The following is a 27559-nucleotide window of genomic DNA, read 5'->3' on the forward strand; positions in this document are numbered from 1 at the left end:
CAACTATTAAAACTTTCTATATCCTAAAGATATAATCCCGATGTCTTCATCCCGACCTTTAATTCTTGTCATGAATGTCGGTTAGTATAAAAAGTGTTTGTTACTGAAACTAGTGGGCAGAGAAAAGCTGTGTGGGTCACTTAATCTGTGGTAAATTCATTACTTCTGCCTGGGTTTCTGTACTATCATCTCTGCAGATACAAGCTGAAACTACTCAGTCATATAATTGACTTTAATGGCCCCCAAAGTAAGCTTACTCCTGGTTCAGATCACTTACTTTAGATCTGAATGAAGTCCAAAGTAGTTAAGTCTCTTGCCAAGGTCATGTTGTGAGTCATTGTTAGAGCTGGAAAGAGTACCCAGCATTTCTTGGCTCCTGGTCCTTTGCTTAGGACACGAGTCCTTGCTTGTTTTGCCTAAATTGTCTCATTGTCCTTTACTGAACATGGCATCTGTTCAGAGTTCAGGATTTGCACACAGATTAGAAGTAACTACCCCTTTGTGAGGGAAACAGAATGTATTAATTCTGCTTTTGCAATAACTGGTGCTCCCTTTCACTCCCAATATATCCGTTCTGCACTGCTGGAAAAGAAATGTCGGCGCTCAGGATTTCTTTTTGGTGAAGAATAAAACATCCCATTAAATTAAACTCAGCCCACATCTACTTGCAAACTTAATTTACACCTGACTGTCAAGCAGTCATTTGGGTTTGAAATCCTTGAAATTTCCTGAGCAGCCAAGATTTCGAGAGAGGTTCATTTGGGGGTTATCACTCCCTTCATGGCTAATCTTCTAGCAGTAGTTTAAATAAAGTTGCTATTGTAGTATTTTCTGTAGATAACCAGGAGCTGTCAAGCGGGAGAATCTCCTCTTGCTCTCTTAGGGCTATGACAGATTCAGCATATAAACCTCATTCACTGGCCTCCCCTCTTGGAGAAACATAAATTATTGGCTCTTATACCACCATGTTGCTTGGATTCAGTGAAGAGCTTGCGTAAACAAACCCAAGTTACAATGTAAGAAGTAGGAGTGAGTCATAAACAAAACACAGACATATGCTCTCTTATAAATAAAGACCTGGGATGGCCAACTTCCCAAAGTCTGGTTTTCATTAATTACAAAACAAAATACATTTTCCATATGTAACCCACTCCCCGCACCAAAAAGAAAAACAAAACCCACTTGCAGTCACAGAGGACAAAGAAAAAGAGGAATGCAGTCATTCTGGTACCAAAGGAAAAGAGAAAGGAAATGAAATATCCAAGTTGCTCAGGAGAAGCTAATTAGTTGCACAGAATTCCTCCCAAGTAGGTCACCCCTAAAAACTGTGGATGCAAGGTCCCTAAAGGCAAGTTGCAGTGAGCTATTTCTCAGAAATTTGATCAAAAAAGGTTAAATCCCTGTCATGGAAAATGATAGCTTTCATCTGTCCTCACTGGTGATTGACACGAGGAGTCCCAATATCTTCAGCCTTAAGCATGCAAATCCTTTGAGCCCCTCCCACGTCCTGAGAGTAGCTTCAGGTCAGAAGATCTAAAAAATCAAACATTTGGCACACTCTTCACATTTACTGTCCACCTTTTGCCTTTTACTGCTATAGTTAGGCCATATTCTCAAGTCTTTTTTTTTTCTTCCTAATTCTCATATTTGAGATGCAATTTCCTTTTTTTTTTTTTTTTCCCAGAAAGTAATGCTGATTTTTTTCAGCTGGTGATGAGAAATTTAGCAGAAGGACAGGAACATTTGCAGGTTCATGGGATGATACCAGGAGATTTGGCTTTACTGTCAATTTTTACTGGAAAGAAAGTAAGCCAAAAGACAGGAAACAAATTTGAAATAAAGCATTAGGCAAGTATCTGCAAAGATTTTATGTCTCTACTGAGATTTATCTGTAGCCAGTTGTTTCTGCAGATTAGTGTTACCACCTGATTGTGGTCAGTGGAGACCTGGTGTGTATAGTCGGTAGAGGATGACCTTCATTTCTAAAATGGGAACTCAAAGCAAATCAAGGTGACCATACACACCCTTTTGACATCATGATAGTGGATAAGAACAACACAACACCCCCGTCCATCCTGAAATCCATGGAGTATCTTAGGCACTCAAGAGTTCACTCAGGCTGAGTATCCTTAGTGGAGCCTCTGGTGAGGAGACAATGCCTGACTGGAGAAAAGGTAGGCTTTTGCTTTCTGCCAAATTGCCCTCTCAGTGTCCTCCTTCATGTTTAGATACTTTTTTTTTTTTTGCTCTTATCAACCTTTGCAAACTGACAGTACGTTTCTTTTTGCACTGAAACTAACTTTCTCATTTAGAAAAAAATAATTCTGGGCTGTTCTATGCCAGCTTACTGTGCTAATTTTTTCCTTCGTAAATGCTTTGGGGTGTTTATGACTACTAGTAATGCTTTTGCTTTTCTTCCTAGCAAGCCTCTGAACTTTCAGGCTCTAGAAAGCATTTGAGTTCTGTCACGCTCTGCCAATAGTCAGAATGCATGTACTGAATAAGTAAACACGCTTTCAAGTCAGGCTTTTTAAATGAGATATTAGGAAACTCAACATTATTTTAACTATTAAGTGTAAGGGACATCTGATTCTAGATTTGGTGCAGGGAGACTGTGCGGAAAGAGTCTGATGGGTCTGCAGGGGGAAAATTTGATTAGGTGTGCATATGACAAAATATCAGGGAGATCTGCCAAAGTAAACCACTATTGAAGTGAGAGCCATTAGGTGTTATCAACTCATCTGGAAGTTCTTGGTGAGCAATCTTTGATATAAAACATTTTCCTATATTGCCATGTGATATACTGCTCTGCTGAAAAACAAGGCTAAGTATTAATCTTTTCCATTTTATCCAGACAGACCCTGCCCAACCCTGGACCCTAGTTGGTCTGCATTGGTTTTAGGTTTTGTTTTTCTGGTCGTGCACATATTTTGCTATTTACAAATGGAAATATTGCTGTGGGAGAAAGACTTCTGTCTTGCTCTATTTGGTGGAATTCATTTAGAAGGGGTCGAGGAGGAGATGGGGAACAGTAACTCTGTGTCAGCTTCCCCAGACAAGCAAGAACCAATGTTGGTCTCAAAACACAGCTTTACACATTTAAAATAAGGCACATGGAGGTCCAGTGTTCCTCCCTTCCTCAGGGTACACCTGGGAAGTGAGGGTCAGTCCCAGAATTTGAAAAGGTCACGGGCATGATAGGAAGTCATGCAGGATTCATATGATGCTGCAAAGAGCTTCTGAGGCAAAGAGGAAAATCTCTAGCAAGAATATACATTTCCAAGGGTAGATTGGAAGTGGCTGAAGGACCCGCTCCAGCAGAGTGATGGTGAACAAGGTGAGTCCAGGTAGGTTAGACTCCTTTGGATGTTCTCCACAGGTCCCCTAACTTTATTCTGGATGGTTGTTATGTCTGAAGCTCTAAAATCCTTATTACTACCTGTCATTCTCCATCTCTCTGGAGCTGCCTGAGGCCACTTGCAAGAACATGGCACAAGGAAGACTGTTTGCTCAAAGCTGGGCTCAATTTGTTCACTTGGTTTGAATGGAGGAATTATCTAAGAGCTCCCTATTAATTACAGGAAACCCATAGCACTGTCCTGTTTTTCCATTAACACAGTTTCTTTCAGATTTCAACTAAATTATTTCAACATCTGGGCTACAGATAAACCAACGATTTAATTAGACTTCTGAAAATGGAAAGAATGAACTATGCAGTCAAACATACACTTTCATCTTGAAATGGATCATCAAATATTTGTATGCTTTCATTCTCTGCTGCTTTAAAAATCTGTCCTTAGTTTATATATAGGAAAGTTTTAAAGACAAAACAGATATAAAAATTTGTCTTTAAGGAGGGTACTCTAATGGAACCCTTGTTTTCACTATTTATTCAGGAAATGAGAGGGAAATCAAAATGAGTGTATTGAAACAGTACTTTAAATTGAATGATTATATATGTAATCATTCTGTAAGTCAAATATGATACAAATATGTTTTTTGTGAATGTGGCATCAAAAGTTTGATGAGACTGTGAAACTCCTGAAGGCTGCATGTAAGGTAATGTACTGTGGGTCACCCACTCATTGGAAATCAAGACACAATGAGAGATTAACTTCTCTGTCCATGCCCATAACAAGGTCTGACTTGGCTCAATTTCTGACAGCATAGGGACATCATCTTTCAGATCTGATTCAAAATAGAAGCACAAAATATAAGCTGACAGAAAAGCATGCAATTCTGACTTATTTGTTCTGTATTTAAAAGTACTGTTCAATGCCTTAGACAATTTCATATTTGCAAGACAGAATATTATGCTAAAACTACTGGAGTATGCACCAAAAATCTCATCTGTTCCTTAGTTATTTGCTGTGTCTTTGGTATGTTTGTGTTACAGGGATGGGAACATTCAAATAAATGAGGAAGGAACCCCAGAGTCTTGTTTCAGAGTCCCCTGCTGGACCATACAGGCTACTTGTGTCCTCACTATTGCACGAGTTCGGTGGCATGTGAGTGAAATAGATTTGATGTGCCAAGATACAATCATGGTAAAGAAGTGCTAGAAAAATTACAGCCTGATTTTCACATTAGATATGCACATCTGCAGCTAACTCTGCAATCAGGAAGAGCAGTGCAGTTCCAGAAGAAAGAAGATGGGGATGAAATAGAGGGAATGGAGCGAAACAGCATTACCTGCTTCAGATGTTGCTGCTGATGAAGGTAGGAGAGATAATACTGGACTTGGCATTGCAACACTGTCAACAGCTGCTGGTTTCCTTCTGGTCATCACGTTACAGGCAGAACTTTCCATTTTACCATGAAGTGAAGTCTGGTCTGCTTTTAAGTGGGGACCTGCAATACCTGGGGAAGGAAACAAAATTTGGATGAATATTGGTAAAGTAACATGTCTGGGAAATATCTGAAAAAAGAGTAGTCAGTTGCTGCCCTGACTATGTTGATATATTTCCATATCTCCTTGTATATGTACCTGTAATACAGTCTTGATACTAGCAAGGATCACCATTGTTTTTGATAATTTGCTGTAGGACATGCCATCACAGGTCTCTATAAACAATGGCAAACAAAAAAAAATAAAAATCCACATTGCTACTTTTTCTTCTAAAAAACCTGCATCAACCCTGATGTATGTATAACGACAGACAGATTTCATATCTCTATTTTGTGGGATCGACTGTTTGTCATTCCCTGGGTAGTCTATTCTCCACACATTCTTACATGCTTCTCTTCTATAAACACCTCAGTTAGTGGGTATTTCATCTGAGTAAGGAACCCGCATCAGGAACAACTTCAATATGTAATTCCCTATCTAAAGCACATTACAGTCACTTTTCAGGAATCCCCTCCCCAGTTAAAATTTACCCCTAGAACTCATCAAAGAGAAGGGAGTTAAAAAAGAAAGAGTTCTTTGTCATACATTTTTATATCTAGAGTTTACAATGAAGAATAATAAATGAGCAGTAGAAATACACCAAAGAGGTCAAATATTCCAGAAAAAAAGTTATGCTCTTATGTCTGGTAGATTCCTCCCTTAACAATGTTTTTGAAACTCTCATATTTTGCACTTATTTTGTTTGCCTGTAAACGTGTCAAATTTAAACTGCTGTGATTCACTTTTGAAAACCTCTCCCAGTCTCTGTGATGCTGGGCTTCAACACCATAGGACAGCTATGGGATTATCTCAAAAATAATCTTTCATAAATTCCTTTCCTTTTCAAATCTCTACCTGCACGTGTCCCTCAGATAAAATGCATCAGATTTTAGCAACTAAATTACACAGAGATTTAAAAAAATCATGGAGCAGCTAAGGTTGGAAGGCTCCCCTTGAGACCATCTAGTCCACTCCACCCTGCTCAAGCAGGGTCAGCCAGAGCACGTTACCGTGACCATGTTTGGTCAGCCTAGAATATCTCCAAGGAGAATCCACAGCCTCTCTGTACAACCTGCTCATCCTCTCAGTAAAATTTTATTGTTCAGACATAACCTGTGTTTCTGTTTCTGCCCATTGCCTCTTGTCCTGTTCCTGTGCCCCACTGAGAAGTCTGGATCTATCTTCCCTGCTCTTTCCCATCAGATATTTGCATACATGGATAAGATCCCCCTGAATATCCCAGCTCTCTGAGGCTTTCCTCATAAGAGAGGTGCCCTAGATCCTTAATCTCTGTGGCCTTTTGTTGGACTCTCTTCCGTATGTCCACGTTCCTCTGGTATATCAATCACTCCTCTCGGTTTTGAACTTCTCCAGGTTCATTGAGGGTGTTTTTTACCCCAGCATCCTGGTCATTAATTAACATGTTAAATACTTGTAGTCCTTATGTAGAACCCTGGGGTGCAACTCTAGTGACTGGTCTCTAGATGTGTTACTCATCACACCCTTTGAGCCCAGCCAGTTTTCAGTCCATCACAGTGTACATTTACCCAGTCTGTATTTCACGATTTTGTCTATGAGAAGCTAATAGAACACATTGCCAAAACTCTTGCTAAAGTCAAGATAAGAAACACCATATTGGTGAGGCATGATTTCCCCTTCATAGATTTTGGATAACTACTCCTGATCACCTTCTTTTCCTTCATATGTTTGGAAATGCTCTCCAGGAATACTTACTCCACCAAACTCTCGGGGATTGAGATGAGACTGACCATCCTATTGGTCTCTGCCTCTTTTTTCGATGCCCTTGATGGGATGACAATTACTCTCTTCTACTCCCCAGGGTCCTTTCCTGATCATCACAACCAGGACTGGCCTCACAGTGATGCCAACCCAATCCCTCAGCACTTTGGATGCATCCCACCAGATCCCATGAACTTATGCATGTCCAGTTTGTTTAACTGTTCCCTAATCAGATCTTCCTCCACCAAGAATAAGTTTCCTTTCCTCACCTGTCTCAGGGGCATGTGACTCTCAAAGGACAGTCTTACCAGTAGAGATCAAGGCAGATAAGACAACGAACATCTCAGTCTTCTCCTGGTCTTTTCCCATGAGGGTCCCTGTTTCATTCAGCAAGGGGTGTACATTTTCCCTAGGCTACTTTTTTCTGCTTATGAACCTGTAGGAACATTTCTTGGTGTTCTTCTGCCCCAGATTCAACTCCAGGCAGACTTTGGCTTCCTAAGCCCATCCCTGCATACTTGGTCATGGTAGTTCTCTGGGCCAACCCCTTTTGCTTCTTTTTTGTATCTGACATTGCTCAGGAGCTTTTGGGTCATTCAAGAAAGTCTCTGGACATCTTTGTTTTAATTTGCCACTCTGATCTGTTTTGGTGTGATCCAAGCCCCAGGCCAGCAGCAAACCACCCTGCACAGCAGGTCAGGTCAACACACATGGGCCTTTATCCCCTGTGGCAATGAACCCCCACTGCACCTGGATAGCACCTGGTTGTTTCTCAAAAACTCTCCACAAGTACTCTGACAGCTTCAACCATAGAATTATTTAGTCCCAAATTCCCCAAGCACTGCCAAGGCCACCAGTAACCCATACCCAAAAATGACACATCCACATGGCTTTTAAATGCCTCCAGGGATGAGGACTCCATCACCACCGTGTGCAGCCTGTGCCAGGGCTGGACAACCCTTTCCCTGAAGAAATTTTCCCCAATATCCAATCTAAACCTTCCTTGGAACAACTTGAGGCTGTTTCCTCTTCTCCTATTGCTTGTTCCCTGGGAGCAGAGCCCAATCCCCACCTGGCTCCCCCCTCCTGTCACAGAGTTGCAGAGTCAGAAGGTCCCCCCTGAGCCTCCTCCAGGCTGAGCCCTCCCAGCTCCCTCAGTTGCTCCTGGCGTTTCTTTCCTAAAAGATCAAGAAGATCTCAAAGCAGAGCCAGAAAAACAGCTGCACGAAGCTCTGTGTCTGTTGGGTGTGCTCTGCCACTCCAGATACCAACCAAAAATTCCTTATATATATATATTCCTTCATAGCTGCTTGGAGCTGCTATGAACAGTCTCTACCTTTGTCTCTGGCCCATGAAATGAGAAATATCAGGACATATATGGGTTGTCTCAGAAAACATGGAAGAAATCTCTATCAGATACAGGCACAGAACTGCTCTGGTGAGAGGAGTCTGAAAGACAAGGCTACAGAGTAGGTCAGTTTGGAATAGAACTCCTGATGAACCCATGACCTGATATATCAACTCGTGGACTTAAGGGAGACAAGAGCTCTGAGTGTAGAAATAGCCATGAGTGAGACAATATTACAGGTCATGGCTTTGTGGAAATACACAGAGTCGTCTCTGCCTATTAGACTACACATCCTCCCAGAGCCTCAAACCTGGTATTAAGCATCTCAAATTGTATCCATTAAACTTCAATCTCTCTCTGCTTGGCTTCTCTAGTGCAAATGAGAACAATAATATACCCCTCATCTCAAGAGCAGTCCTGTGAAAATAAAATTATCAACATTCATGAAACATTCATCTATTCATACCAAAGCTTAGAAATGTGGAATAAATGAGACATGATGTCACGCACTGAATAGCAAGAGGAAAATCCAGCTACCAAATAGCTGTTCATTAGGTGAGCACTGTACATGGAATAAAACAGTGTCCCATAGAATAACCGGGATATTTGACTAGGTAATTACACCTATGGGATCTCACCACCGTGGAACTGTGCATATGCAAACCTGAGGTTTCACCAGGTCTTGAGTTTTTGCCTTAATGTTATTTATTCATGAATGTAGTTGGTGCACAAGAAATGGGCGTTTGTGGGTGCATGTATCAATACACATACACATATATGCACGTGCATGTGGTACATAATAATGCTAACAACCTCATAAATTCAACATCTGGCTCTAATTAAACTGAAGGGCCTCTATAAAGAGCCGTATGAAAACATGCAGCTGTAACCTGTTGACCTCTATTGATAAAAAAAAAAAAAAGTCTGTGAAGCTGTGTTTCAACATATCAAGGGACAGTCATTCATTTTTTCAAAGGTAATCCCTCACAAACCACTTATCCTCTCAAATCTCTACCTGCACACAGTGTTTGCATTAGGGACCTTGATTTATGGATTCCCACTCCTTGGATGGAGAGGCCAACTTCCTGTTGCCGTGGTTACTTGGATCTTGGTTCAAGGTTAAACTACTCCCAAATCAAAATCAGTGGCAGGCACAGCATCTAACAGCCAGGTTATTGACTACCCTAGGATGCTTAAAGGTCAAAGACCAAAGTGCTGCTTACTGCCTTTGGGGTGAGTCAATATTTTCAATATTTTTATTCTGTTTCTTCTGAAGAAGTAGTTGCTGCTCAATTACCACCTATCTGGGTTTAGCAAGGTCATACAAATCATTGAGGAAAATCCTCCCCCTACAGAAGAGACACAAATGTAATGAATTACTTCAAAGTCTATATGGCCCAACTGCAGCTCAGCACTGGTGAATCATGGGTTCAGACATCTGTCTTTTGCTTTAGGGGCTTGGATTCTTCAGCCTATATCACTCACCTCACTGAAAAACTCATCTAAATCAAGGAAGAGGAGGAATTTATGGATCTGGAGAAGCCAATAAGGAAGATCCATCAGTTTTCTTTCATGGATACCAAAATGCAGAGGCTCGGAGGCTCACTTGGAAACCCACACAAGTGCAGCAATTTGCTCACAAGGCTTTGATGCACTCTGCAGTGGTGGAAGGTCTATTCCTTGAGTGTATGGACCTGCTGGTGTGGTATCATCACCTTTCATTGGACTTTTTTTTCTCATTTAGATTGCTCTGTTCAGAAGGCCTTATGGAAGAGAAGGCCCTAATTTAACCCATCTATGAATCAGATGAAAACAAATCATTTGCAGCACAATCACAGGGGAGTCAGAGTTTAAAATTCACACACACACATTCATTAATCCAGTATATTTTATCCTTTGTCACTGCTCCAGAAAGAGAAGATGCTCACAGGATGGAGCACCTTTGCTATGGAGGCAGGCTGAGAGGAGCTGAGGTTGTTCAGACTGGAGAAGAAAAAGCTCTGGGGAGATCTTAGAGCACCTTCCAGTATCTAAAGGGAGCTTATCAAAAAGCCAAAGAATGACTTTTTGCACAGTAAGAAAGTGACAGGGCAGAGGAGAACTCTTTTAAGTTAAAGGAGGGAAGTTTTAGATTAGATGCTGGGAAGAAATTCTTCCCTGTGAGGGTGGTCAGACACTGGCACAGGTTGTTCAGAGAAGCTGTGGCTGCCCCATCCCTGGAAGTGCTTGAGGCTGGGTTGAACGTGGCTTGGAGTAACCTGGTCTAGTGGAAGGTGCCCCTGCTCATGGCAGGGGGTTGAACGAGATGGTGCTTAAGGTCCCTTCCAACCCAAACCATTTTAGGATTCTCTGATATACACTGGTGGCCTGATTCTGACCTTATTTATCACCTATCTGTTGATCTTTGTGCATTTCCTTCAAATCAGAGCTCTCTTCATCCCATGAAAGACCCACACCTTAAGTCCCCTGAGTCCTACCAATAGCACAGACAATGCTACCTGCAGACAATGCTACCTGCACCTGCAAGTGAGCAGTGGGCAGCAAATCAGGGAAGAAATCAATCATTATCTGTATAATGAGAAAGGGAAGCTTCAAAAGCAGGTACAGACATAAAGGAGCTTGTCAAGAATCTAAAGCAGTTATGGCATGATTATAAATAAATAATCAACATAATCACAAGTAAAAGGGTGATTCAGGGGAAGTGTAATTCTCGTTCAGGGCCGACTCGTTCAGGGCAGAAAGCCTGTGTGTGAAGAAAGACAATTCTGACTTGAAACTGGCCTTTTCTTAGAGATTTATGGCATTCTTTATTCACTGGCTAAGCAACTTATGAACTCTAACTGATAATTAATACATTAATTTTGAAGACCTGGTAATTATTGTTATTGTTATTAAGTGCTAACATTGCAAGTAATGTGGTCTAACTCCATTGTACCAGGCTCTGTACAAATGGACTAATTAACTCTCCTTGCTTTACTGTTAAATCATGATCACTCTGCTTATTGTATTCATCTGTTTTCTCTCATCTTGTACTTATACAGGAAGGCTCTTGGACAACATCCACCTTTTCTTCTTTAATTTGTATACAGAATCTAGCACAATGTGCACCCAGGCTGGAGCTCTAAGTGCCAGTTCAGAAGAGATAATAAATGTTAATTTGCCATTGGAAAACAGAGAAAATCGGCTGATAAAAATTGATCTCAGTGAAGCTTCTGATAGGGAAGATTTTTCTTTTGAGAGCTCATTGGATTGGATTTGTAATCCCTACAGATTTCTGGAAATCCACAGCTGTACTTAAATTGTTTATGCCTCTGACCATTGTTATTGGAAAACTCTTACAGACGATTTTTTTTCCTCCCAGTGTCTTTGCACAATGCAGCTACAAAATGCAGCTGTACAGGAATGCACTTCTAAACATGCAGTTAGTCATAGTATTTGCATTTTGATAACTCCTCAGTTTGGAATAAAGAACTAGAAGAAACCCCATATCTGGGTGAATCTTTTCTTCGGGCTAGTTTCAAACAAATCAGTCAAAAGTTTGGCATTGCATCATATTCCAGAAGGGAGAACTGAATTACTATGTGATAAATGTAGTTAAGGAAAGTAATTATTCTTCTTAAAGTAATATTATTACCTTTCTAACTTATGGAATTCATTTCCCTGGCTTCTATTTGACGTGTATTATCATTTAAAATAACTGGTACTTCCAATGTACAGCACTGCTTTTTAGCTTTAAGTCCTTTTATCTTCTTCCCTTTTCCGCCACCACATTAAAAACTTCAAATTCCACCTCTTCTATGAGGAATTTTCTATTCTGCAGAACATGTATCCCTGAATAAAACCAAGTTCCTATAGAATAATAATACAAAAAAAAAAATTACTCCCATTGCCAACGGGCAAAAATTTAAGACATGGAGTCTGCTTTATTTCATTACAGTTATTTTCCTACCTTTTTTTTTTTTTAACAGGATAGCTTTAGAGAAAGAAAGAGGGAGGCTGAGAAAGCCATCATTAGATAGATCTTCTGATCTTTATCTGCAGTAGCACAGTCAGAAGAGCTAATGCTATGATGATAGCTTTGAAATCTCTTAGGAATTGAATAAAGAGAAGTGATAGTGATGAACTCCCAGCTAATAAACACAGAGTGCTTATTTCTGCAGAATGATCAATTTCCAGATGTCCTGAGGCTTGTCTGATACAGTTGATTTACTCATTCTCCCTCACTTCACTAATAAAGCTCAAGTCCTACATCAGATTAGAGAAGAGCCAGATTTCTTAAAGGGGCAGGATCAGGGCTGGCATCATGGCACACAAATGCTGGGAGACATACTAATCTCTTCTGCCTCCTCCTATAACCACCAAACTGTCTTAAACAGCTGCCTTTCTCTGCTGAAATCATACACTTTATCCGCTTTGGGTTAGTACAGTAATACAGACAATTAATTCGTTATCTTGTTAGTGGAAATTTAATGCAATGATCTAAAAGAACTCTTACATATTGTGATAAACTTTAGTGCCTCCAGGGCACTTCTTCTCCATAGGACTCATTTCACATCCCATCCATTATGTAAATGAGATGTGGAAATAGTTTAGTTCCCCTAATGTATCTGTACACTGATGGATTGCACAAAGTCAGCCCTACTGAAACTAATGAGGTTAAATGCATCTTGCCATTCCTTTCTACTTGGGTGAATCTCTGTGCCTGAGTTCACAAAATGTGGTGTGAGTCTTCCTCTTCACTTCTTTATGAAGATAATTGTGTTTCCTGACAGCGAGCACAGTGGCAACTGCTGAATACCTGAAGCCTCGCAAGGCATCACTTGAGCAGAGCAGCTGCTGTGGCTCTGTACAGCTGTGGAGATGTCTGTGGAGGCTTCAGATCCTCTTCCACTTTGGGGATGTGTGTCCCAGAGCCATGTGGAGCATGACATGCAATGTTTGATAACTACATAGTTGTTAGCATTATCCATGGAAGGGTTAAACCCCAGGAGGAGTCAGGGTAAGGAAGCATTACTTTGTTGATCATCAGGATGAGTCTCAGAACCCCATTGCACAGCCATAAAATTGTAGAATCACCCAATGGTTTGGGTTGGAAGGGACCTTAAACACCAGCTACTTTCAAACCCCTTGTCATGGGCAGGGACACCTTCCACTAGACCAGGTTGCTCAGGGCCCCAGTCCAGTGTGGTGTTGGACACTTCCAGGGATTAGACAGCCACAGCTTCTTTGGGCAACCTGTGCCAGGGCCTCAGCACCCTCACAGGCAAGAATTTCTTCTTAATAGCTAATCTAACTCTGACCCCTGTCAGTGTGAAGCCATTCTCCCTTTTCCTGTCACTGCAGGCCCTTGTCAAAATTCTCTCTACATCCGTTTTCTAAGCCCCGCTTTAGGTACTGGAAGGGTCTCTAAGGTCTTCCTGGAGTCTTCCCTTCTCCAGGCTGAACATCCCCAGCTCTCTCAGCCTGTCTCTAGCCCTCTGAGCACCTCTGAGGCCTCCTCTGGACTTGTTCCAACAGGTCCATATCTTTCTTGTGCTGGGTGCTCTAGAGCTGGACACAGCAATGCAGGTGCTCATCAGAGCAGAGTAGAGGTGGAGAATCCCCTCCCTCAACCTGCTGCCCACGCTGCTGGGGAGGCAGCCTAAGAGGATGATCAACTGAAATTTCAATTTCCAAAGGCCAATCTCCTGTCTTTTCAAGCCTATTTTCGTAATGCATTAGACTTCCTGGCAGATGGAGTCTTGACCTTTGCCTTTTGATTTTTCTTTGGGATTCCTTTTTTCCTCTACTGGTACAGGAAGAAACATGGATCCCTCAAATAATTTTTTTCTTCCCTCCTCTGCATACTGAGTGTTAGTCAGGAGACCAAGTAATAAAGGACATGCAGCCTCAGTCACTGGAGATGAAGTGTTGTGTGTCTGGAAGCTCAGTCTTACATGTAGCCAAAGATGAACATTTAAAGGAGTTGGTGGAAGCAGTTCACATTCCAGGGCAGCACAGGACTGTCACCCAAGGGGATTGTAAAAGCGCTCCTGTCCAGTCTCCCCCAGCTCCCCTGAGTACCTTTCCCAGGCACCAAGCCCTTCAAACTGAGTGGGACTGGGATTTGGAAATGCCACGGAAGAAATCACCAAATTTTGTTATGCCAGGAAGTAATGGACATGTGAAATGAGGATTGCCAGTGGAAGTCGGATCAAAGTAGAAGAACATGGTACTTATATGCCAGTGACAGCAATAAATAAACTTAATGAAAGAAAAACTCAGAGGGTCAAAAGACTAATTCAGAGTCAAAGGCTCTGAGTTCCCTGGCCTTGTGAGAAAGAATTTAAGGTAAAGGGTTCAGAATCAAAGACTTTACCCATCCAGAGGCTGAAACTTTTAGTTGAATAAAAAATTACAGTTTACAGTTGTTGGAGACTGACACAATCAAGGGGGACAGAAACCAATGGTGCCGGAGAAATTAAACTTTTCTTTAAATATCTCAGTGAATGAAAGATTTAATACACAGTGATGAAGAACTAAATTCTCTCATGAAGGGTGAGGAGAAAAATTAAAATCTGTGAAAGAAGTGAAATTAAAAGGTAGTGTTTCAGGGAGGATGGCTAGGCAGAAGAGTGAGCCAAAGGGCTCTTTTTTAAAGACATAAAAAGCCATTAGGTGCACTGAGGGGCAGAAATTAAGAGACTTGCAGCTAGGAGCAAGGAACTACCTAGAAAAAGTAGTCATACCGAGATGAGCTGTCACAGTGAATGAGGATTTGCTCACTGGGGAGGAAGAAAACATAAGACAGGATTTCTTTCTTGAGAACACAGCTGAGGAAAGACAGATGGGGAAATTTCTGTCTGTAAGTAATGAGAAAAGTCAAGGGTGGTATTTTGAGTTGTTGTTTTTCTAAACAACAGGAATGATCATTTTTAAATGTGGCAGATAGAGCTGATATCCCCTAGGCAAATGGAGTTGGGAGCAGTTCGTATTTATCACAGATTAAATGGGACACTGGCAGCTTTGGTAGGAGGGTGCTGGTATGAAGCAGAGGCAGAAGAGTCAACTTGCTGGTGGGGGGAAGGACGAATGGTGCACAGGGGCTGGATTGGTGTAATGATGGGAGTAATTTTTTAGGCACATCCAGGGTACAAAAAGTGATGAAAACCAGGAGAAGTTAGCAAAATAATTAGCAAAAATCTTGCTGAGCAAGTTCAGCTGAGCCCTCCGCTGAGAAAACACAGCACAGAGCTCCTGCAGAAACAGCACGGCTTCGTTCTCCCTGCGTATGCATTCAGCAAAAGACAGTATCTGTTTGATGAACAAATTCAGCTGATATATTTTTCTTGCTAACCTAAATGTTATATTTGCATAACACCAAGTTAAGTAGTCCTGTGGCGAACGTCTGTGTTAGAAAAGTAAACTCTTAACAGGGGCGTTGCTTGAACCCAGCAACACATCCAGCTACACAAAGGGAGAAGGAGAGAACCAGGTGGGCACCTCCACCCTCAAACTTTGTGCAGTAATATCTGAAAGGATCCCCCAAGGGGTCCACACCTTTGTACTCACTGCAGCTGCAGGCAAAGGTGGCCAAGCCACCACAGCAAGCATCTGGGGACGGGTGGGATAAAGATGGGCTGAAAGTCAGAGCTGATAAGAGCATCCAAGGCTGCTGACTTCTTAAGCTGTGTTTTCCCTGCTGGGCAGGGCAGCCTAGTAATGTCATTTTTCTTCTTTATCTGTAAAAAGCTATGCCCCTGTTCATATAATGAGAAATACTCTGGGTATGACATGCATTTGAAGTAAAATCTCAACACTTAATAGAAGGTCTCCATAGACCCTGCAATCTAGAAGACTGTAACAGAGGAGTTTATATTTTTAGAAGGTCTCATGTTGGCTTTGTTTTAAAATCTGAGTCCATTCATCCCACTTTAATGCTGATTTATCACTAAAATGAGTGCTTGCTTTATCAGCAGCCCAGATGAAAAATAATGCTCACTGGGAGTGCATCTATCGTTCTTCCTCTCTCTTCTCTTCTGTGTTTCAGATCAATAGATATGGGGTATTTTTTTACCTTTCACGATGAGAACCACAGTAATTGCCTGCAATATGAAAATTGGAAGCTATTTAAACAGATGTATAGGTAAGCTCATAGGTGTTATTGACAAATTCAGCAACAAAGAATCTTAAGTGTTATGGTACACAGGACTTTAATTCCTCCTCTACTCTAATGACATTTGAAAACTACTAAAATATGTGAAAATTATCAAATACAGTACAATATATAGATTTATTTTAACAGCTCAACATTGCTATGAATATTAAAAAAAAAGTTAGATATAGAAATCAGTATTTTTCCTCAAGTTCATCCTTTTCCTTGTATCCTGTTAAAAAACCTCAGCGATACACTATTGCTCTACTAAGAACTTTAGTGTAAAATATTCAGTTTTACATTCTTTTCAAAGGAAAATTCTGAAGGAAATACTTTGTTGGGAGTGGTTTTCATTAAAATTCTTTCTGGAGACTGCTTCCTACAACAGTGGAAGAAGGATGGCAAAGAGACCACATATAATAAGGTCAGAGACTGCTTCCATGGAGCACAGACACAAGAAGGGATCTGACTGATGAAGAAAAGGTTAAAGAGGTGAAGAGTGCAAAGTGGAATGAAACAAGAGAAATAGATGGAAGTAGGAGACAAAGAATAGATTGGAAAGAAGATGGAGGAGGGAAATCACTTATTACAGACATGTGAAAAGCAGATTGACAAGGAACAGAGTAGAGAGCATACTGGGGAAAACCTAAATGCTCTTAACCGCTGACATTTGGAGTTATGCTATCAACTTTAAGGTTGCACATCTATGCTTGAGTCACTCTAAATCTGCAGAGAGCTTTTCTGCACAGCTTTGGTGCAAGCTTGTCTTCAGTTTTCACATTTACTGGAGCCAAAACAGAATATTTTAGGTTCTTCAAGCAACGAACTGATCTCCCCATAGCCTTATATGCTTATTTTATAGCACCAGGCAGACAAAATACAGAATGGTGGATCATGGCATGAATATGTTCCCTTTAAACATCCACTCTGAGAGAGTACCATGATGAAGCAAAGATTATACAAGTAAAGATTACTTTTTTTTTTTAATTATGATTTCTTTCCTGGCGTGGCAGAATGTTATTGCCCAAAAGGAAAGATGTAAAAGAGACAGAATCTGCTGAAATTCTGACCCTGACTGAGATTTTGGCCAGGCCATAGCGCTATGGAAAAACCAGTGAACATCCGAAAACTGTCAAGCACAAGTTCTCCAATCTTTGTGCCTGAAATTAGGTTAATAGTGTATTTTCTTTGTTCAGAAATACACTGGACTCCAGTGTACTGTGTCCCAGTATAGACTGATAAAAGGATAGGTGCCAGTTTCAGACAATTGTTTGTGAAACCTGGCCTTGGAGGTTTTGCAGAAAAGATAGAATTCTGGGAAGAAGAAATCTAAAAGGATTTTATTTAGCAGTTTGGGTGTGAAAAGGCACTCAGGCCTTATTTTCTTCTACTGGGACAAGAGCCCAAAAAGACAGGTCAATCAAATTTGGTATTTTGAATTTTGTCACCGTTAATATCTGGATTTGTACCTAACACCCTCCCGACACTGTTTTCTTTTAATAACAAAGGGAATAGGGGGTTCATCTCACTCAGGTGTCTGCAACCCATGTGTTTACTTGAGAGCTACGTGTTTTAAGGTTACAAAAATGAAATAACTGCAGTCACAAAGTGGAGTGGGTGTTTCACCTAAAATAGTTGGGTCCACTTTAGTGCAAGATTATTTACGTTCCAGGCTCCATTAGCTAAACTTTCACTGACCATAATGAAAGAGGAGAAACCTACCTCACATAGCAATTTCATGCTGTGAACATCCAGATTCAGGTGAGAGGAACAATCCCATCCCCCTGAAGCTCTGTTGCCAAGTCACCACTCAAGTTTAAATTCCTCCTACTCAAAAGGAGAGTCTCAAATGTGGATGGAGCACCCTTGGGCCGGGAGTCTAAAGTCTATACAAGCACCTGGTTGTATTTGAAATGCCCTGAAGTATTTGAAACATCCAAGGGAGGCTGGTATATATGATAAAGGGCTTCAGACAAGACCTCTGCCCTCCTGCAAGAGCAGCTGGAGGCCAGGCAGGATATCTTAGGCATCTCAAATGACAGTTGACAACTACGTGTGGGCAAAGGAATCGAAGCCCTGAGCCTTCATTTTTGCTTGTCCCTAAGTCTCTTGTGGGTAGGGAAATATCTCATCACTGTAAATATCCCCTTGTCACCAATGAAGGAGCAGCACAGACACGTCCTGTCAACTCTTCCCTGAATGAGAGGCAAAAAGGCTGCAGCAAGGTATCTGTGCAGGAAGTTTAAACTGTGGAAACTTCCCCCAATCTTTTAGGATGGATTTGCTGCACAGGTTGAAAATTAGAAATAATTTTTTTCTGTCCAACGGGAAGGGTCTTTGGTTTGGCATTATAAAGAAGTATGTATTTTTAATTCCAGTAAACGGAGCATAACAATTAATAATAATAAAAAATTCTATCAAATCAGCAGTTTAAAATTGCATGTGAGAGAAAAACACAGGAACTTGCGGGACGCAGCTCTGCAATTGCTAGTATGTACAGAAGGAATCAATGAAATAAATATAGCCTACCCAAAGATAGAAGAACAAGCCACCCCTAAGTGCATAATTTGCTGCATCTGTGTTTGAATCTACCTCAAAGCAAAGAGGCCAATATGTCTCAGAACGATGAGACAACTAACTAAGCTTAACATTTCCTCTTCCCTCTTGTTTATCCATTCTTCATTGTTCATTTAGTGTTGGGAAAATAGTCTGGAAGCAAAACCACCATGATGGCTTACACACATGTATCGCTTAAATCCAGCTCCACCTCTCAAAAAAAGCCTCTCAAGGCAGCCTAAGTTATGGTTAGGTCTTAAACTGGGTTTCTCCACAGGAATCTCTCTCCTTCCCACAAACAAAAGAGCCATTTCATCTAAAGCTGTGAATCCTCAGAGATGGGAAAAAATCCCCCACGAAATGCCAAAGACGCATCAGTAAAATATCTTCATTGATGAAGATTTAACTGTTTCAACGCAGGGAAAAAAAAAAGTGTTGAGCAACTGGTGGGCACTTCCAGTGCTTTCTGTGCTATTTCTGTATCGCTGTGCGGCTGTTTCTCATTCCAGGAGTTAAAGCGGAAAAAAAAAAAGCCTTCTGTTTTTTCAAACGATCTGGAACCACTTGGCATGTGACTTCTCAAGTGTTTAGCACAGACTTACAAAAACGTCATGAACATTTATCAGCCTAGGCCCCAAATCTACTTGCCTGCCTTGTGTCATCAGTCATCGTGCTAATGAAAATACTAATGACATTTCAATTGCGTTCCAAGAGAAATGAGCTGTTTCAACAGAACAGGAATTAGGAAAAAAAAAAAAAAGTTAAATTTTTTTACAAAGAGTATATCACTCTCCCTTTTTATTATTATTATTAATTAGATGAAGCGTTTGGCCTCAATGAATGCTGGGGTCCCAACTGTGCAAGTCACGATAGACATAAAAATGAGAAATAAGCCACATCACTAAACAGAGAAAGAGAGAAAAAGAGTTAAGAACAGGAAATGGAATGGGAAACAAAAACACTCAAAATGTTTTCAAGTTCACTTAATGATGTCTAAGCTAAACTATTTTAGGATTTCAGATGATCAACAGAGAGAAGAAGACATCTCCCGAGATCAGGTCATACCACCTGGTCTAGATGCCTGTGCTTGGGTACAATTGATTGCCCCCGAGTTACCCACATTGGCTAGATCAGACCCAAACCTTCAGAAGTCGAGTAGCAGACAAAGAATACCACCACCACCTCACAGTAAGTCAACAAGAGATGCAGTTTTTGATAGAACGAGAGGAAATTGTCTCAAGTTGCATGAGGGGAGGTTTAGATTGGATGTTGGGAAAAATTTCTTCACTGAAAGGGTTGTCAAGCTCTGGCAAAGGCTGCCCAGGGCAGTGGCGGAACCATCATCCCTGGAGGGGTTTAAAAGATGTGTAGATGTGACACATGGGGACAGGGTTAGTGGTGGCCTTGGCAGTGCTGGGTTAATGGTCGGACTCAATGATCTTAGAGGTCTTTTCCAATCTTAATGATTCTACGATTCTGTGAATCACTTTCCTGTTGCCCAGCCCAATTCCTTGTTGTCGCTGAGATGGGTGGAAGCAGTGCCTCTCCTCTGGAGCACAGATGGCTCAGCTATCCAGGTGGCACCACACAGCCTGTCCTCGCACTGTCAGGATGGAGCAGGACAGAGGTCCCCAGCAGATGAAGGTGTCAGTAGGTGGTGCTGATGGCCAAGGGGTGTAAGCCCAGGCTTCACTGCACCAGGGCACCTGGATCAAGTGCAGTACTTGTTCCCTCCTTCAGCTCACATTTTCCCTTACACAGGAGATCTCACACAGGCATCACATCATCTTCGCAGACTGACAATGTCCAGTGCAAAATTTTACATGTTAACTTTTCTCAGTTGCCACTTTTACAAGTTTATTCATATTTTTTTCTTCCCCTGTCCTGTTGAAAAGTGGGAGTGAGAGCACAGCTGAGTGGGTGCAAGGCAGCTGGCCGAGGTCAACCCACCACAGATGGGGACAGGGAATAGGTGCCCTTAGGAGGTCTTGTGATGGATGCATGTGGGTGCCTCAGTCTAAAAAAGGAGAAACTATGGCAAGAAGCTGGGACTGGTGTGAGACAGAAAGGAGGACATGATCGCTGTGTGGTTTGGGAAAGCATTAGTGCCTGTATCAATGGGTGAGCAGACTTGACAAACTAAGTGTGATCCTAAACCAAATGCTTTACGCTTTGGAAATTTTGAGCAAAAAGCTGAAGGGAGAAATGCAATGCTTTGCCTTAAAAACCAAAAATAATAAAAAAAGAGTAACCCTGGAAGACCACCACAGCTCCTGTGTTCCAATCTGCCCTACCATGAAACCAGAACAAATAGGCTGTGGCACGGTTTTAAGAGTCGATTATAAAACACCCCATCAGAACATAAACATCCCACATTGACAAAGTAATCTCTGTGGATCTCAGTGGGCCTGACCTACTGCTGCCCTCTTCCTTGTATAGTCATGAATACAAATGCAAGGTGAATGCTGGCTGCCTTCTGATCGGGTGACATTTTACACCCATGTTACTGATGTCAACAACTGCATGAGGGAGCAGAGAATCAAACTCAGGGTAACCACTCGCAAAAAATAGAAGAGCAGAGCTGAAGGCATGTTTCCAAGCAGTTTAGGCATTTCAGAACATGGCTAGGTTGATCCCTTCTGCACTCCCACATTTACTCAGGGAAAGCCTTGTGCTTCATGTTGTGCTGTAACATGTTGTTTGAGCAGACACTGCCCTACCTCCATAGGAGAGCTGTTCTCTCTGCTCTTGCCATCTCACTTTGTGGGTACTAAATCAGTGAGGAGGAACAGCTCCCCAACAAAACTATTCGGGTATCTTTGAGATCAAAGCCCTCAACTTCTGTCTCCGTTAGGGAATGTCAGAAAAATTACGACTCGTCTCTCATTCTGTTCAAACAGTCCTTTCTCTTTTTAAGCAAACAAGCAAATAAACAGCAAATGCCGTATTCCCACCTGGCGTTGGTGCAATGTTGTGTTTGAGGCTTTAAAAGCGTAAAAGTCAAACCATTCAAAATGATGGGTCCCATAGCAAATGTAACACGGTCCCAAGGGTACCTACTAGTGTATGGTATTGCTGCACATGGTATTAACTTTTATGCCTTCATCTATATATGCAATGTGGCTCATTTATAGTTGCTCTGGGAACCACTGTGTTTACATAAATTTTAATTTCCTGTCTTTTGTTTGTTCACTTTATCATCTTTCTAAAACAAAATTTTCCTTGTGAATTTTAGTGCTCAACCAATTATCCGCAGATGGAGGCACGGGAGAATTGACATCCTCTGGTTTTTCCATGTGGCCCTGGCAACGCGCCTCCACTTCGGTTTGGACCCATCAGAAGTGGCGCAGCTCCAGCAGTGACACTGTATTTCTACCAGAGCAGGCCTGTTCCCACGGGTCATGGCAATTTTGGTCCGTTGTCTCCTGGGATCTGGCCAAAAACCTTCCTGCTGAGTTGACGTGGGCCATATTTACTATATCATAACCAATTTTCCTGGATTTGTTTTCCTTTTAAACGCACGCAGCTTGTGAATAGAATGAACCTTGTGGCTGGCTTCTTATATCCAGACTTGAGTTATATGCCTTCGGATTTTGGTGTGAAAGCCCTTTGCCACCTGCTCTGGTAACTAAAACAAGGTGTTTACAGCTCCTTGAAATACATCTTTTGTTCAAGCCTGCAAAAGTAGCGCCTCGCTCAGCAGAGACCTGATGGCACCTTGTTGCAAAACATCGCTATAAATGATTGAAACTGTAGAGATGCCAGTTGCAGAGAAAAAAAAAAATCCATGATGGTCCAGCTACAGATTAATGCAGTGATCTGCATGAACTTGTAATTAAAATTCAGTGTTGACAGGACCAAGCCTTGCTACTATATTTTAGGGAAACAAAGAATAACAGATAAAGCCAAATTATAATAGGTTGATACAGCAAATCCAAGAAAAATATGGCAGTTCTCAGCAGCTGTGATAGGAGTCCTTCCTCTTCTTGAATAATAAAGGCTTTTGCTAATTTTAACCAAAGCCGAATCTGAAAAACCTGCAGTTGCATGTGACTCAGAGAGCCCCAAGGGAAGGGGAGGTGGGGGGAGATGTGTGTGTGTGTGTGTGTGTGCATGTCTGTGTGTATAATCTAACAGTGCCCAGAGCTTTTGAGATCCTGGACCACTTCAATCGCACAGGCCAGATTCATTAAAAACCCTGGCTGCATTCCAGCAGTTAAAATTGAGGCAGCATATTTATTGCATTTTGCTCAAATAAATCTGAAAACGTGTGAATCATATCCCTCGGAGAGATGGAGAGGAGAAGTAAACACTCTCAGGCTCACACTTAGGCGTGGGGCATGACGGAGAACAAAGATGCAGGAGGGTCGTGGTCGCAGGGAGCTGCAGGATGAGTGTGGAGTCAGAGGGTTTGGGAGGCTCAGTCGCCATTTTCTCCTGCTATTCTGGCCTGGAATCATTGCTTTAGCTTTCTGTGTGTTATTTATACCCGTGCATACTCACACACACACACACACACACAGAGTCACACGCATATATTTTAAAGAGCTCCTCAGCTTATGCAACCCCACTCTGCGGTTCTCTGTGGTTTTCCAGATGCTGTTCATGATGCTGGCACCTCACCCCAGTTGCAGCTGCATTCAGCTGGGATTCAATTACAGCCTCTCTTGCAAAGGCAGATTGGTTTTTCAAATACAACATATTTTGGGGAGGAATTTTATTCCTTTTTTTTTTTTTTATTTTTATTTTGTCCCTTCAAAAAAAGCAATTTCTATTAGGAGGGGAGAGGCATGACTTGTAGCTTGATCTTGCCAGGTGCTGAATGGCTCCAGACAGGTCCTTAGCACCTTCAGTATTGTTTTACCTCAGTGCTTTTCAGAGAACACGCAGTACCCCGCAGGGTTCAATTCTGCGAGAATAAAGTGCTGGCAGAGCAAGCTCCAAGCCTGCTGCTCCCATGGGCAAACTAGCAGAAACAGTGTGTAGATAACTGGTTTTCTTACCACTGGTTTTACAAACGGTAATCAGCTTAAAATTAGCAAACCTAAGTACTGATTTTTTTTTCCTCCCATGGAATTTTTTGGGAAGGGTAGATAGGTGTTGCAATAACATGAGGTGATTGAATAGACCTCCAAGGCTTTCTCCACACCATGGACCTTCTTCTTCAGGCAATGTGTAGCTCTTCCCAAGATGATGCTGTGCAGAGGGGAATCCCCTGGCTTGGCTGGGTTGGGGTATAGCAGTGTGGGAGGTGAAGTGGGGGGCTGATGCTGATGTCCAGCAGCTCAGTGCAGCAGGGTGGGAGGGAAAGGACAGTTTTGCAAGGCTGTGGTTCACTCTGAGTGACTGGCGCAGGGATTAAGAGCACTCTAGTGAGCACAAGGGCTGGAGGGATGGAGGAATGACAGTTTTTGAGCTTCAAGTCCTTGTTTTCACTTTATCACATTATTTCTGTTCAACTATTGGTTGCACTAATGAATGCAAATTAACAATGTTATTGCTTTCTTCCAGCTTTGTATGGTGCTCAGATGCTGAACAGAGCACTAGACCGCAGGACAGAGACACCACTGCCTATACAGGGCCTTGAGAAATCAAACAGAGCAATTTCATGTGTCACTTATTCTTGAGCCTGATTTTCAGAGATGACATTTGCCCGTGCTCTCTGGCGAAAGCCGTGGGAGCTGCCAACAGCAGGGATCTTGGCAACCCTGGTGATAAATCACGGAGTTTTGGTGACTGTACAGCCACTTTGGCAAGTGTTGGTCTACACTTCTCCTGCCTCAGTTTCCCCTATCTGTAACAGGAGACAAAAATGTCTTATCTTGGCCATAGGGCTGACAAAAATAGCATGTGATATGAAGATGAAATAAAATTGCTCGTTCTAAAAAAGAAATGATAGCTATTAAATTAAAATATTCAAAAGCCATTTGCTGATTTTTAGATCAGACGAGGAAGCAATAATAGCATTATTTATTAGTTTAGTACAGCTCTAGCTTTCCTCAGTCCTTCTATATGTGTTTTATTTGCATGCCATTAAATCCAACTGCACTTTTTCAAAGACTTACTGGAGTCTGTGAGTTGCAGAGGAAGCAGCTTTAGCACAAAGGAAGAGAACAGACCCAAGAAATAGAACTGCACAGTTTTGATGGAGGAATTTCTTCAATTTAATACAGGTGAAACAGGTAAGGCAAGCAGAGCAGCAAGGAGGGCAGTGCAGGTGTGGTACAGCAGCAGAGACCCTTAGTGCATGCCCTCCCTGTGCCACTGAAGGGCTGATGGAGCAATGAGATTTTAGAGGTCTCTCCCTGCCTGTTTGATGTATTTTGCTGCAGTGGGAGAGCTTGCAGGGGCCATGAAGAAACCACACTGCATTAGAGAGTTGTGAGAGTGGCTTGCAGCTGAGAGCAGAGCTCCCCCAAGCCCACCTGGGAAGCTCCTTCTGCTGATGGGTCTCTTGGGCACAGGCACAGGTAGAGAGGTGGGAAATGGAGCTGGGGTTTGCTTTGCAGAAGTTCCCTGCTCAGAGTTTGATTTTGGGAAACAGCATCCAGTGGTGGTTCAGATCTGAATCCTAGAGGTTAATAATAGCTTTGCATGTGTCTCATGGTGCCATTTGCTAGAGCACTGCAAATTCTTCTACATATAGTAACAAATGCAGTTACCCAGAACACCTGGAGGTGAGAAACATGATCCCTATTTCTAGTGGGTAAGACTAAGCAATCCCATTGATTTTGTGTCATGGTTTCTCTTGAGTTTTAATGGCGAGCAGTCTATCTAAAGGCAGGCTTTCTGTATTATACCAGTGATATTTTTGAGATAAAGACAAAGTGCTTAATTCCCTAGATAATATTTCCTTTTCTAATTAGTGAGTTTCAAGACAGAGAGTAATTGAAGGTCCACTCAAGTGCTATTAGGGGAGCCTCACCATCGTAGCAGGGGGATGCTGACATGAGATGGTAGCACAAGGACTGGGGAATAAGTGAGGAATCTGATCCACAGAGGAGGACAACACTGTGGACTTCAACATCTCTGAAGTCCATTCTGCATAGGGAAAGGAACAGCCATTAGTAATTCCTTTAATAACATAATCCTCAAGTACACTAAATAAAGTCTAGTGCAAAGAAGGAAAAGGGAAGGCATTTACCCTTCTCATACAGAGCACTTTGAGACTGTACCGGTATAACCCCACTTATTATCACTGATTACCTAGCAGACTGCTAAAGGTGTCTTGGTTGCTACATGTTTTTCCACATCAGGACATCTACCTCAATAGTTTTGCTTTGTAAAAATAATATTGACCGAAAAAAAAACCCCAACCAAAAACATAGGGTATAAGTCCCTGCTTGTGTTGACAGGGAGGAATTCAGGGTAGGCAAGGAAATGTTGTCTAAATATTGACCCATCTGATTTTTGGAATGTGTTTAATAAAGACATTTTTCATGATGGCATGGTACAGTGTCCACAAGAGCCTTGACTAGATTTCTATTGACTGCAGTGTGCTTTGAATTGGGCCAAATACAAAATAAGATAAAGTAAAATAAAATAAAGCAAAATAAAATAAAATAAACATTTACTTTGTCAGCTTGAGGAATGTATGTTTAGTTGAATGATTTCCACTAAATGGAGGGAGAGTTGTGAAGCTAAATCTCCGTGCCCGACCTCAAAATTTTGGCTAGACAAACTTATTTATAAAGGCTAAGCAGGACTCTAGCGAATGCATTATAAAAGCAAAAGCATGGGTCTTGAAACGCAGTGCCAGCCCTCTGCTAATTCCCTCTTCCCTCATCAGATATATTTTCCTTTAAGGAAAAACAAGGAGCTCGCAGACCACTTGTGTGGCACGTAATTCGCCGCCTGCAAATAGAAACAGGCATGCGGCAGGCCTCCGAAAAATGCAGTTTGTAACTGTAACACCAACTGACCCTCAACTGCGGCAGCACTTTGTGGCCTCCACATGCAAACAATCATCTATTGATTCCCAAGGCATCCGGCTTCAAACCCGCTCTTGTTTTCCAAAGGACCTCCAGTCGCAGGAAAAAGACACTGTCCTCGCTAATTCCCCCTGCCCAGGGGCTGCTCGGTGTTTCTGCTGCTCGCTTGAAGTGTTATCAAAATAATGACAGCTTGCAAGGCAGAATTATTGAATGTTAGTTTTGCACTGTTTCGGAGTGGAGGCGATGAACCCTCAGCCGCACAAATGGGCTTTTATTACCGCCCTTTTGGCACATCTGCCAGAGAGAATATTGAGGAATATGCTGTGGGAAACGCACAGCACCGGGAGAGGAGGGATGGAGTAGATCAACCACCACTGCAACGTTTCTCAGGGAAAATTTCAGTGAATCAAGGGCCATTGAGGTTAAAAACTGCTCAAACCTCTGTGTTCAGCACATTACTGTATTTTTGCCACAAACAAATCTGCTTAACAGGCTACAGGGAAGACAGGGAGGGATCTTACAGAATGACCCTGGAAAAGGAAATGCTCCTGAACCATATTTAAGGTCTTCATCACCACAGCAAAAACTTCATCGCCTCCTTCAATCAAAGTTTGAAATATTCAGGTCACTTCACTATATCAGTAGCTTGTGGGTGTGACCTATGCCACAGTTGGGCAGCACACACCACACCTCTACACCAGCAGTTTGGGATCATAGTAGAGAATTACAGAATTATTAGGGCTGGAAAAGCCCTCTAAGGTCATCTGTTCCAACCATTAAACCAGCACTGCCAAGCCCATCACTAAACCAAGATGTTAGCTTGGAGAAGGTGGCATAGGCTGTGATGGGAAGAGACAAAGCTGGTGACTGAACTCCCTCCCAGCCAAGGCAGCAACTTGCCTAGTTTAAGCAGAAAGGATTTGTAGTTTTGCTGGTACATTTAGGTAGATTAATATCAA

At 42.0% G+C, this 27559-nt stretch overlaps 1 protein-coding gene across 4 annotated transcripts in view; it reads right to left on the minus strand.

Annotated features, from left to right (window-relative positions):
* SETBP1 (SET binding protein 1) overlaps positions 1 to 27559 on the minus strand; it is a 265374-nt gene that overhangs the window by 2662 nt on the left and 235153 nt on the right. For all 4 annotated transcript variants that reach the window (XM_018078772.3, XM_018078771.3, XM_018078773.3 and 1 more), the window contains one exon: positions 4693 to 4860. In XM_018078772.3, coding sequence (XP_017934261.2) covers positions 4693 to 4860 — 168 coding nt within the window. The remainder of the gene's footprint in view (positions 1 to 4692; positions 4861 to 27559) is intronic.

This window comes from Manacus vitellinus, unplaced genomic scaffold, assembly GCF_001715985.3.
Source record: "Manacus vitellinus isolate BGI_N305 unplaced genomic scaffold, ASM171598v3 scaffold_42_pilon, whole genome shotgun sequence".
Classification (NCBI taxonomy): domain Eukaryota; kingdom Metazoa; phylum Chordata; class Aves; order Passeriformes; family Pipridae; genus Manacus; species Manacus vitellinus.